We start from the raw sequence: 12,317 nt of genomic DNA, 5'->3' as shown, positions 1-12,317 counted from the left end.
GATATATATATATATATATATATATATGTGTGTGTGTGTGTGTGTGTGTGTGTGTGTGATTTAGTTACAGCTAAAAAAGAGAAAACATGATCTCTATAGGATATTTTTTTATTATACTACACAATGTAATGAACCTTTGAGAACACGCACAATTAAACACTGTATTACTGTAAAATGCATTACCAAAACAAAAATTATATTTCTGTAATGATCGTAATGTAATGATCGTAACCTAAAAATGTATTTATTAACCTATTAAGAGTGGTGTGTGTGTGTGTGCGCGTTTTTGTGACAAATGAGGACATAAATTTGTATTATGACAAAGGTATGACTCCTGTGAGGGGTAGGTTTAGGGGTAGGGTTGGTGTAGGGCAATAGAATATACGGTCTGTACAGTATAAAAACCATTACGCCTATGGGATGTCCCCACTTTTCACAAAAACAAACCTGTGTGTGTGTGTGTGTGTGATTCTGACCTGAGATCAGCAGGCTCTGTACACATTCTGTTGCCTTGGATTCACATGCACAGTACAGCGCTGTTCCTATGCTGGGAACCTCCATGTCCACATTCACACCATGAGACAGCAGCAGTTCAACACATGCTGTGTGACCTGAAACATATACATAAAGACATCTGGTTTACTGATATTCCAATGTTTTCAGTGCATTGCAAATTCACACAAATCATCACACATACCTCTCTTTGCTGCTTCATAGAGAGGTGAGCTCTGCAGATGAGCTGGATGGTGGACAGAGCTGTAGATCAGAATGAGGCTGACGAGGGCGGGGTTTCCACTACAGCATGCACTGAAGAGAGGAGTGGCTCCATCAAAAGAGACAGCATTGGCCTGAATGCATATATATGTTAGCCATTAATGCATGTTTATGCAGAAACAATGAGCAAAATAAAGGCAGATACTGTAAATAAAGGGAAAGGTATATACATACATCAGCACCATGTTCCAGGAGAAGTTTAGCACAGGTGAAATGGCCTCCAACACATGCTTCATGCAGTGGTGTGATTCCATCTAATGTAGCCATTCCCACATTGTACCCCTGTACACATGCACACATAGACAATTAATTTCCTTCAATCACAAAAGGGAGTATTCAGTTCATACAAAGTCTGTTTTTAAGGACTGATTTTTGTTATAGTGTTCAGATATTGTTGTGAACTATTCCGTTTGAAAAATGTTATGCCAGTGTTTCTTCCATCAGTACCTGTGAAAGCAGTCTTCGTAATGGCAGCAATCTTCCTTGCAAAGCAGCGTCATGTAGAGGTGTTCTGTCATCCCAGGAATCTAATAAAGCAGAGACATGGACATTTATATGGATATTTAAATGAAGATGTGCCATATACACTTTTGTTGTTTTTATGTCAGTTAATAATAATGTATGTATACAGACAAAACCAATCTCTACTCCTAAAAGAACACTTCACCCAAAAATGAAATTTTGTCATCAACTCAAATTGTTCCAAATCAAACAGTTGACGCCATTGACTTCCTCAGTATTTTTTTCCATACTATGGAAGTCAAAGGTTACCATCAACTGTTTGGTTACCAACATTCTTCAAAATATCTTCTTTTGTGTTTAACAGAAGAAAATTGAACACGTTTGGAACAATTTGTTTCAAAGTTAATGATGACAAAATGTTCATTTTGGGGTGAACGATCCCTTTAAGAATACATAAAAAATTATAATATTATTATAAATGCATTTATTGTTATTTCTTATGCATCTGTTATTATTTTTGATGACTTTTAAAATCCTTTTAATATAAGGCACTTTGAATTACCATTGTGTATGAAATGTGCTGCATAAATAGACTTTGTCTGTTTATTAATAATTGTTATCTTTTAATAATTAAAGGGAAGGTTAAGGATTTTTCCACGAGTATTAGTATTTTATTTATATATTTATTCATTTTCAGTTTTTGCTATTGTTGTAAAGTATAGTCAGGAAAATTGTTGAGTTAGGGGGACTGGAATTGGAAAATGTCCCAGGGCAAAATTTTAAATTTGAAAGCCAATGGTTCGTACATGTTTTGAGCATGTGCATAGCCCACTGAGTCACAACTCTGACCTCAATAAGTCAATTTAGTAAACAGCCGGAGACTGTTTCATCCCCAAAGTATAAACCTACACACAATCCATTCTTTTAGAATAAATGTATCCCTTAAAAGCATTTAAAACTACGCCAGAACAAAAACAAGTTAAACAGGCTTTTCTAGACCATAATTTCAAGCCAAAGTCAATTTCCTTTTTCTATTTCAGCGTGTATAATAATTTAATTGTATGGACTTGGTATTACTATAGTACATCTTTCTCAAGGTCCAGTGGTGACAATTCAGTGGATATCACAAAAAAAAATGTAATGAAGTGAAAAGAGACCTTGGTCTTTGTGGTGAACATTATAAGTCTGACTACTAAAAACATTCAGGAAGAGAGACAACAACAGAGGTAGAGGATGAAAACTTACCTGCCATTAGTGTATTACACACATGTCTTCCATACAACTGAAACCTGTGATCCCATGGCTTACTCCAGACATTCACTTCAGCATGAACCACAGCCATCTTTAAACTTCACAAGAAGCCAACTCCGAGACCTCGCAGGAAGAGAACAATTGAGATAATGGAGCACAGAGAAACTCTTCAGAGGAGTTTATATGGCCTTCAGAGAAACAAGAACCCCCCTTGGCAAGAATGCACCTCCCTCTGTTATCAGTGATATGTGCTTGCACCCCCATCTCCTTAAACTTGAGAGGTGAGCATCCCCCGCATAAACACATCCCCTCAAAATGAGTCAAAAACATACACATACAAAACCCCTTTAACCAGTTTCAGAGAATAAATCAATGAAATAAATGAAACTTTCGTAACAGAAACTCAAGACAATGAATTCATCTTAAAATTACAAACTTTGAACTACAACCTCAAAAACAGATGATTTTGCACATACAGCAAGCAAAATAGCTCAAACTTAGCCATGAACCTAAGCCAATATAACTGCAAATGTAATTGGTGATACAGTATCTGCCACTCCAGCAAAACATGATTTACATGCAGTGTTATGCAGGAACAGGACCATCCAAGCTGGATAGGGTGGTTATTGAATGTGCATGTGTGTGAAAGCAGTCAGAACGTGCGATAAGTGTGTTAACGGCTCCTGGTTTTAGCCTTGAATGGGTGAGGGTGTGTATTATCTGCCCTGTTTGGGTGTTAGCATAAGATTCCTGATCCAGAGAGACCCTGACTGTTATCTACAACAAAAACAACTACTTTACCATAACGTACCAAACTTATACTCAACAGTTGCACATTTCCAGTAGAATTTTACATAGATTTTATGTTATTGCATGGACAAAATCCCAATTCATATCAACATTAAAAAAATAAAAGAATGTATACTTATGATATGTTAAAAAAAAGTTTATTGTAGATTGTGTCAACAAAAACAATTCAAATTCACACCCACTTCAGGTAGTATGAAATTTTGTGCATTATAATCATGTTCACAATACTCACAGAGAAGGTCAATATAAAATAGGTGCAACAAAGAAAGCAGGTATGAAAAGTATAGCGCCCAAAATCAAGTGTACTGTATGTGAACTGTATGTGTTTTATGTTTAGGTTTAAATAAATGCATTTACACCATTATCCAAAATCTGCCAATAAAAAGAAGCAATTTCAGTAAGAACCGGTTTAAAGACAAACAAGCACTGTCAGATCAAAAAAAATGAACAGATATGATGCATCTTACATTTCATACCTCCACTAGAGCTCATAAACTGTATTTGGCATTAAAACGTTCAGCTCATTTATATCAGTTTAAATCACATCTACACCATACAGATGTGCTGTTAGAAGAAAAATGTTTGACTGTTTGTCATTTATCTTAAATCTAGACATTAAAACATATTTGTGCAACAATTTCAACAAGTTTAGACTATTTTCTGATGGGGGTTCAGTTAAAGGCAGCTTTTCAGTGTGCAAAAGCAGGCGCTGGACTATAGGAGTGGCTGAGGATAGCTTTTAAAAGCTTTCTCTTCACCTGAGGTCGCGGTTTTATACAGGAATGTAAACAGTAGTCAGTACATGTTTTGATGTACCATAGTACACTATGACGTACCGGTACAACAGGTTTAGTTCAGTTCATTACTTGCATCCTTCCCCTTCTAAATAAAGTCCACCATGAGACTAATGTGAGGTCATGTTAGATCATTAATCAGGACAAAGCTGGGTTTGGTGTTTTACTTTTCTTCTTACTAAGCTGCTGCCCCATTTGGCTGTGGGGACCTGATGAGTCTATAGCAACATCAATCAGATGATCTGGGCGGAGCCACTGCAGGAGAAGCAGGAAGAGGAAGGTAATAACAGCAAAAAAGGAGAAAATGGAGCCTGCCACAGCACCACAGTGAGAGCGCAGTCTATGCAGTCGCTCAGAAAATGGCAAAACAGGTTCCCTGCACACCCGATTATACACCTGAAACACACACAGAGAGAGTGGGCTCATTATACAATTATTCTAATAACATTTAATAATAAAATACACTACCTTTCAAAAGCTTGGGGTCAGTAAGATTCATTTCTTTTAAAAGAAATGTATACTTTTATCAGTAAGGACGCATTACATTGATCAAAGGTGACAGTAAAGAAATTTATATTGTTGCAAAAGATTCCTATTTCAAATAAATGTTTTTTTTTTCTTTTCTTTCTATTCATTAAAAGACTCATGAAAAAATCTGAATCAGTTTCCAGTTTCAGCCTTGGTGAGCATTAAAGACTTTACCAATCGTTTTTTAAAGTTACCCAACAAATGTGCATCCAACAAATAATTCAAGCATGGTATTAAAACTCACCTTTTCTGTGCGCTCGGCAACGTTTCTCCAAGTGTACAGAGTTCGGACCTTGCGGTGGATGGTGGCAGGAGACGCCACGTTTCCTGTGCGTATTCTTGCAATTACAGTTTCCAAGCCATCACAAAGTGAGCGAACTGATGGTCCACACAGAGTCACCAACTCATCAGGCAGGACTTCAGGTATACCTCCAACACGGGTGCTCACCACCTGTACACACGCAGGCACACAGAGAGCAGTGCTTATTTAGATTTGATCACTGATGAACATCCAAAAATCAGGGTTATTGGCCAGGGGATTCTTTTCTTTTTGTAAAGAAAAAAATGTGGAATAATAATAATAATAGCAACAATTCTAGCAAAACAAACAAAAAAAATTATGGAAAATATAAACAATAAAAATGTATTATTTATCTGTGTGGGAAAGAAAACAAACAAAGCTGAACTACTAGTCTGTCTGGGCCAAAAGTCCTTGCTGTTCAGTCCTGTCATAGACTAATTACATGTAGGCTATTTAGATATTTTCAATTAAAGAAACTTACAACATGGAAACCAGTTAATTGTACATTTAAAACATGTGTGCATCTAACATATATTGTGCATAATGTCACACAATTTTCTATTGCACAACTTGCAGTCAACATGATATGCCATTTGCAACCCCTTTTACTTCTATTATGTGTTTTCATTCATACATATTAATAGCAAAAACCCCACATACCTGCAGCCCACAGCTGGCTCCCTCCACTATGGCCATACAGAAGGCCTCGGTGAGAGAAGTGTTAAGAAAGATATGACCCCGAACAAGAACATCCCTCACATCTTTATGATCCAGAGCTCCCAGCAGACGAACCCTTTATATACATCAAAATTATATGTATATAAAAAAAGACATTATAAACACACATAAACTCACATCTAGAGATCATTTCTCATGCCCACTGACTTTCATACCTGTCATGAAGCTGATATTTTTCTCGAACCTCTTCCAGTATGATTCTTTTGGGTCCCTCTCCACCAATCAGAAAGCAGAGATCTGGATGCTTTCCACATAGTTCAGGAATGATTCCACTTAGTAAATCAATCCCTGTAAAACAACCAGCCAACAAATCACAGGGTCAATGAGATGATGCTATTTTTTTCCAGATCTGTTTTTCTTTACCTAAAAAAATCATTGCAATTCATACATAGAATGCACCTCTTCAATGATAAACACCTTTTTCATTTCTAAAATGAATTCATAATAGTTAATTAAATAGTTAATAGAGCATTCATTTAATAAAAAATACTTTTTATAATTTTTGGAAAACAATTCAGGGTGACAGTACAACTGTCCTGATATCATAATTTAAAAATGCCTAAAAATGAAATTCTTGAAAAGAAAACCTTATTAAGTAGCTTGACACTAGCTTTTATTATTATTGTTTTTAAAATATACATTTATTAATAACTCATGACATTTTAAAAACATGTTTTTTTTGTTACTTTTTTGAAAAATATAATTTTTTCTCCAAAAATCAGATTTTATTTTTAATTTGATTTACTCTTACATGTATTCAAGGAGTAATTGGGCATTTATTTACTTGATAGCTACTTCACATTAAATTTTTAGAATCGTTAAATTAAACTTTTCTTGAAATTGACATTTTATTCAAAGATTATAATTACCCCCAAACACAACTTGCATATATTGAAATTCTTGAAAATTTCAAGAATTTTCAAGTTAAGTCGCTTTGGATAAAAGCGTCTGCTAAATGACTAAATGTAAATATATCAATACATTATTCTGTAATGCAAATAAAAACACCATCCTCTAGCTACCTTTCCTGTAAACCAGTCGACTGATGACCACAATGGTAATCTTCCTATTGTCACGGCGACAGGGGTCAGGGGTGAAGTCAGTGGGGTCGACAGCATTAGGGATGACAGAGACGATCTCAGGGTCAAGAGCGGCTCGCAGTACAGTGTTCTCTTTACTAGTGTACGACACACACACAATGTGATTGGTGTCACACAGAGAGACAGTCAGCAGCTTATTGGTCAGTACAGAGCTCAGGTCCGCAAATCCAAAGAGAGAGTGATCTGTGAAGACGGTGTTGAGTCCCATAGTCTTGGCATGGAACAAAGCATCATGGGCCATCGCGGAGAAGGAGCTGTGGGCGTGCACGATTGTGATGCGTTCACGCACAAACACACACCGGAGTAACGGCAAACTGTGAAAGCAGGTGGTCGCTGTGGACTGATTATACATGACCTTGAAAGAAAAAGACACGGGGATGTGAGTGGTAAGTGTGATATGTATGACACTTTAAACTAACGTAGTATATTGTAAAACACACCTGCAGTGGTAGATAATACACCTTCAGTCCATTGGTCAAGTAGCGAATCCCACGACGGTCTCCATATGCATGAGTTGCGATCACAACCTTATGGCCCTTCTCTATGAGGCACTGTGAGAGCTGGTAGATGTGACTCTCCACACCACCCATGTTTGGGTAGAAGAAGTCTGACACCATACATATCCTGTGCTTCATGCCCTGCTCGTGATCAGTGTGCAGCAGTGTGCTGCTGGAGGAGTGTGTGTCCAAAGATGAAGGGGTTTTAGGTGCATGAGTGTGACCTCTCTTCCTGTGGCCCATGGTGATGTGAAGTTCTCAGTGCTCTGTCATTCAAAAGTAGAGATGCACCTCAGCACAAGACAGTCACACACTTCTGCTCTCAGCCATACTATATATAGATTGCAGTATATTGTGGTTTTAAACTTTACTACAACACTGTAACTGCACTCAAAACGTTCACCCAACGTTACGGATGATGGTGATGTGACAATAGTGATTTGATTTAATAGACAAACGGGTGAATTAAAGAATCTTTAGTTTGACGAATTTACCACACTTTACGTGCATTAACACTACGTGTCATTTACATGAATGACACTAAAATACTAAAACACTCACCCAGTCAATCGCTAGCTGTTAACATATGAGACGATGTGTACGAGACGAGTTGAAGATGTGTGCTGGATCTAGATACATCTTTAGCACATTTTAAATCCATTGTTAATTCGTCGTGTTCTGCCATCATAGAAATGAAAATAGTCTTTTTCTGGAATAAAATACAAGCGAAACAGCAGACCATCACGTCTACTTCCGTGGTTTTTGGAGTTTTTTCTTCATGGGGTAAAATAATTTAATGCGACGGTAAGTGCTGCCCTCTAGGGGACACAGTACGTTACCTTGACAAAGATCTAAAAGTTTGACTCCTGTCAGAATAAAACAATACTTTTAGGTAAATACTTTAAGCCTTAGTCTCATAAATGGTATTTTTGCGATGTCGCATAAGGTAATGCGATTGTATCTTGGTTTCCTCCACCATATAACAGGCGATCTCACTAAATCCTCTACAGCTCAACTGATATAACTGCATGCAGCTTTCATAATCAGGGGATATGAACGTAAATGAACTATACAGATTTCAAGAATCAATACAATACCTTTTCCTTTTGTTCTTGAAGCTGATGTAATTCTGGATCCAAACACAGCCAACCCAGATCTCCTAGTCTCTGAAGATGGAAAAAAAATTGAGAGCAAAAGAATATACAGGTCTTGATTACTGGCATCATGGGTATCAGTGGAAGCGATCTAAATCTGATGGTTGGACGTGTGTTCAAGCTAAAGAGGGTTATGGCACAGGTCTTCATTACTGGGAGGTAGATGTGAGGAAGAAACGTGAGTGGCAGGTGGGAGTTGTGAAGGAATCAGCCCCTCGAAACGGCTATGTCACAATGAACACAAAAACAGGGTACTGGAATCTGCGCCTGCAGCTGGGAACTTTGATGGCTTTGACTGAACCAGTCACTAAACTGGACCTGCCAACACCCTCTAAAATAGGAGTTTATCTGGACATAGAAGAGGGCCACGTCTCTTTCTATGATGCAGAGAAAGGAAGACATATCTACGCCTTTAACGTAGATATAAAGAGACTGGAATTATTTACCCAGTGTTTGGCACTGTTGAGACAGACAGAGCGTTGGTGATTTCATAGTAAAATATGTGGTAAAACACATTTCACTTACTTCTCCTTACTACTGTAGATTAATCCTAAACATTTTAAATTAAGTATTTTGCTTATTTTATTGAGTTTTAGTGAGAAGTCAAAATGTTACAATAGGAGGTAAGTGTTTGTACAGATTTTTATGTAGAAGCCGCCTCGCAAACACCTCAAGAAAAAGTTATTGTTTTCATTGTTCCTGACTCAAGTAACCTTGCATTTTAATAAATAATGTTACATAAAGATAATTAAACAGTCAGTAATAAATGAACAAGTTACTAGCAATAGCACAAGGATACAAATGAAACAAACTGTTTTAACTTTTTCAGGTAGGCTATAGCCTAAAACTAACAGTAGCTGCTACTATTCAGGAACAAAATACTATGATGTATAAAGTCATAGATATAGATTATATTTATATATTAGTCCATATTAAATATGAAAAAGTTATTTAGTTGAGCAGATTTGAGCAGAGTGATTTTTTTCTTTTGTTCTTTAACACAGACTGACAGACAGACAGCAGGTATACTAAAAGCTGCTGTCACTTTCATACTTAATGTTAATGTTAACAATGTTAATTAATTATTGGTTATTGTTAATGTTAACAACAAAAGACAAAATCACTCACTGCTCTTGACTGAATAACTTTTGTAACTTTAATTTTAAGAATTAATCTGTTGTTTAATTTACAGTGAATTTACTGTTTTTAATTTACAGTTTATTCCATTTCTGCAGCATTTCTGTACCTGAATGTTTTCCACCAAAACTGTTTCTAAAACGAAATTCAGGTCCTGAGTTTAATTTATAATACTGGCTAAGCAAATTACAATACTTAACATTCTGGCATTCAGTTATGTGATTATATAACTTATGTTCTCTGCATGAAGATTCAACTCACTCATTAAGACAGTCACTTGCTGCCACCTACTGGCGGTTGTAGTTTCATATTTTAAAAAGTAGTTCATTATTTCATTTTTGCGATCATTTAATATTTCTACATTAAAATGGTGTATTTAAACTTAACTTATGCAAAATCCATCTATGGATTTTGTTTATAGTGATTTCACAGGGGCCCCCAGCCCTGTAAGTCCTGCCCTGTATATGTATATATATATATATATATATATATATATATATATAATTTTTTTAAAACAAAGATTGTCCTTTGTTAATAATCTTCAAAATAACATTTTGCGATATAAATATATTTACTAATGTAAAAAAAAATGTAAACATAAAAAAAAAAAAGACATGTAATTTGAGAAGTAGGCTACTTGTCCATGACATTCAAATGCCATCATCTCCTGACACGCAAACTCACTGAAGTGTATGTTAAACGTAAGCCATTATTCAAATACAGTTCTTTCCAAATTTTAAACACAAGCATTCATGTTACTGTCGTGTTATTGTTCTGTTTGTTCACTAAAGCAACTTAATTTTTGTTTACTCACTTAATGTTTTACAACATAATGAGTCAATTCACAGTACAGGTCAGCTGTCTACAATTAATCACAATTATTGCTTGTTTCTCAATGAAGACCTTCTCTTCTGACTACTGAATAGCATATGTGAGTAAAGCTATTAAGTTTCAGATGCTATAGTGCTTTGCATTACCTTGAGATAAGATTAACATGAAGAGAATTAAACAAAATTTACTTGAAAGTTTTATTTTTATTTTTATTAGAAGTACTTTCATTTAAATGTAAAAAGAAAAAACTATAGGCTAATAAAAAATTGTATTTGACTACTTTCATATCTCGGAAACAGTGTTTGCCTAAATATAAAATATACAGTGTAATTTCTAAAAGCCATGAAACTGCACGTGACATCAGGAACAGATATCTATACTCGTGATATAAAGCAATAAAGACATACAGTTTTACAATAAATATATTTGAATCCCTAGTCTGCCCTACAAGGAAGTAGGAAGATGGCATGCATATAATAGCAAATTATTTATTGTCTCGTGGTCATGGATAATTAGTCATTTGACTCACATTTCCTTCAGAGCAGTTTCCTTTAGCACACAAGAAGCTGAGGGGAAAAAAAGTTGCAAAAACGTATTACATGTCAAATAAAACTGCAGCTGTTTGGGAAGATTTCTTTTATGAACCTTGTGGCTTGTAGTAAAATTCCAGACCCACTCATTCGATTCATGTAACAGTAAAGTCTGTTTCAGTGCACTAAATGTTGTTTTTTCACTTCTCGTTCGAGATGCACTACACTAGCCTGCCACTGGCTGGCTGCTCCCGGTAGTGACGCTCTCGCAGTGTTTGTTGCCTATACTCTATCACAGATGAAGTGAATTGAATGCAATATTTGTCAAATACACGTTTCAGAAACGTTTTCATGAGCAACAGAAACACTTTTTATATACTGCTTAATACAGCGCCATCTTTTCATGAATAAAGTTCAACATTAACATATACTATTTAAATACCAATAAAGTGGGGGTATGCTTTTATCAGTGTTTTATTGATTAACGTGATTTAATATAACAGTGCGACTACACTAAAAATGCTTTTACTGTTATAAAAACCCAGATTTGTGAGCGTAAACCATAGACTGTATAAAAACAGGAATAAACACGCAACACACGTCGTGCTTGTCGTCCCAGAATCAACATTAACATATACTATTTAAATACCAATAAAGTGGGGGTATGCTTTTATCAGTGTTTTATTGATTAACGTGATTTAATATAACAGTGCGACTACACTAAAAATGCTTTTACTGTTATAAAAACCCAGATTTGTGAGCGTAAACCATAGACTGTATAAAAACAGGAATAAACACGCAACACACGTCGTGCTTGTCGTCCCAGAATCAAACCAATGAGAATAAAGTGTGTCGTCATCAAGGCTCTCGCAGCCGATTTTGAGCAACTGCAGCGCCTGGCCTAGCTAGCTAGGCGGCTGGTCTCGTTTTGCTCTCGCAGTAGTCTACTTTGATGGCACATGTGATCGTAAGGCGGCTGCTGCAGCGCCGATCAAAGTCGGACAGATGTTCTAACCAGAATACATTGCTTTTGACAGGCGGCAGTCGATCTTTGCGGCGCGTCAGGAAGTCGAACAAGCCTATTTCCTTCTTCCTCAAGCTGGGCAGTCCCCTACGAATCCCAGGTGTACCGACGAAACATATCAGATGCACATAACTTCCGGGAGGGAAATCAAGATATCACACAACTGATAGCTTATATATTTACCATGACTTATTAATACGTGAGCATTTTAAAAAGATTTTATTAATTCGTTTCCTCAATTTATTTAAAGTGTGGCCACGTTATTTTATAAAATAAAGTGTGGTGTTCTGTCGATTTGTGCTACCCTGTCAGATTTTGCTACCTCCCATTAAAACAGTGGGTAGTACAATTCGACAACGAAAAATGCTACCTGTAAAATTATGGTT

General features: G+C 36.2%; 2 protein-coding genes and 1 pseudogene across 2 annotated transcripts in view; 1 reads left to right on the top strand and 2 right to left on the bottom strand.

The window, feature by feature from the left end:
• Positions 1–2,593, bottom strand: part of LOC107663809 (ankyrin repeat and SOCS box protein 5-like) — a 7,142-nt gene extending 4,549 nt beyond the window's left edge. The window contains exons 1-5 of the mRNA XM_016454155.1: positions 2,482–2,593; positions 1,222–1,301; positions 949–1,056; positions 698–848; positions 477–611 (exon numbers count right to left, since the gene is read on the bottom strand). Coding sequence (XP_016309641.1) covers positions 477–611; positions 698–848; positions 949–1,056; positions 1,222–1,301; positions 2,482–2,578 — 571 coding nt within the window. The 5' untranslated portion in view covers positions 2,579–2,593. The remainder of the gene's footprint in view (positions 1–476; positions 612–697; positions 849–948; positions 1,057–1,221; positions 1,302–2,481) is intronic.
• Positions 2,594–3,430: 837 nt separating this feature from the next.
• LOC107663925 (phosphatidylinositol N-acetylglucosaminyltransferase subunit A-like) lies at positions 3,431–8,027 on the bottom strand. The gene is made up of 7 exons (XM_016454334.1): positions 7,817–8,027; positions 7,199–7,521; positions 6,681–7,113; positions 5,814–5,946; positions 5,581–5,713; positions 4,864–5,070; positions 3,431–4,487 (listed from the first exon to the last, which is right to left on the bottom strand). The coding sequence occupies exons 2-7, from the start codon at positions 7,496–7,498 to the stop codon at positions 4,230–4,232; spliced, it is 1,464 nt and encodes a 487-aa protein (XP_016309820.1). The 5' UTR covers positions 7,499–7,521; positions 7,817–8,027; the 3' UTR covers positions 3,431–4,229.
• Positions 7,850–8,903, top strand: LOC107663808 (butyrophilin subfamily 3 member A1-like; annotated as a pseudogene).
• Positions 8,904–12,317: the final 3,414 nt, after the last annotated feature.

The sequence above is a fragment of the Sinocyclocheilus anshuiensis genome, unplaced genomic scaffold (genome assembly GCF_001515605.1).
Source record: "Sinocyclocheilus anshuiensis isolate Anshui unplaced genomic scaffold, SAMN03320099.WGS_v1.1 scaffold976, whole genome shotgun sequence".
NCBI classification, from domain to species: Eukaryota; Metazoa; Chordata; class Actinopteri; order Cypriniformes; family Cyprinidae; genus Sinocyclocheilus; species Sinocyclocheilus anshuiensis.
This window is presented reverse-complemented; position numbering and strand designations above follow the sequence as displayed.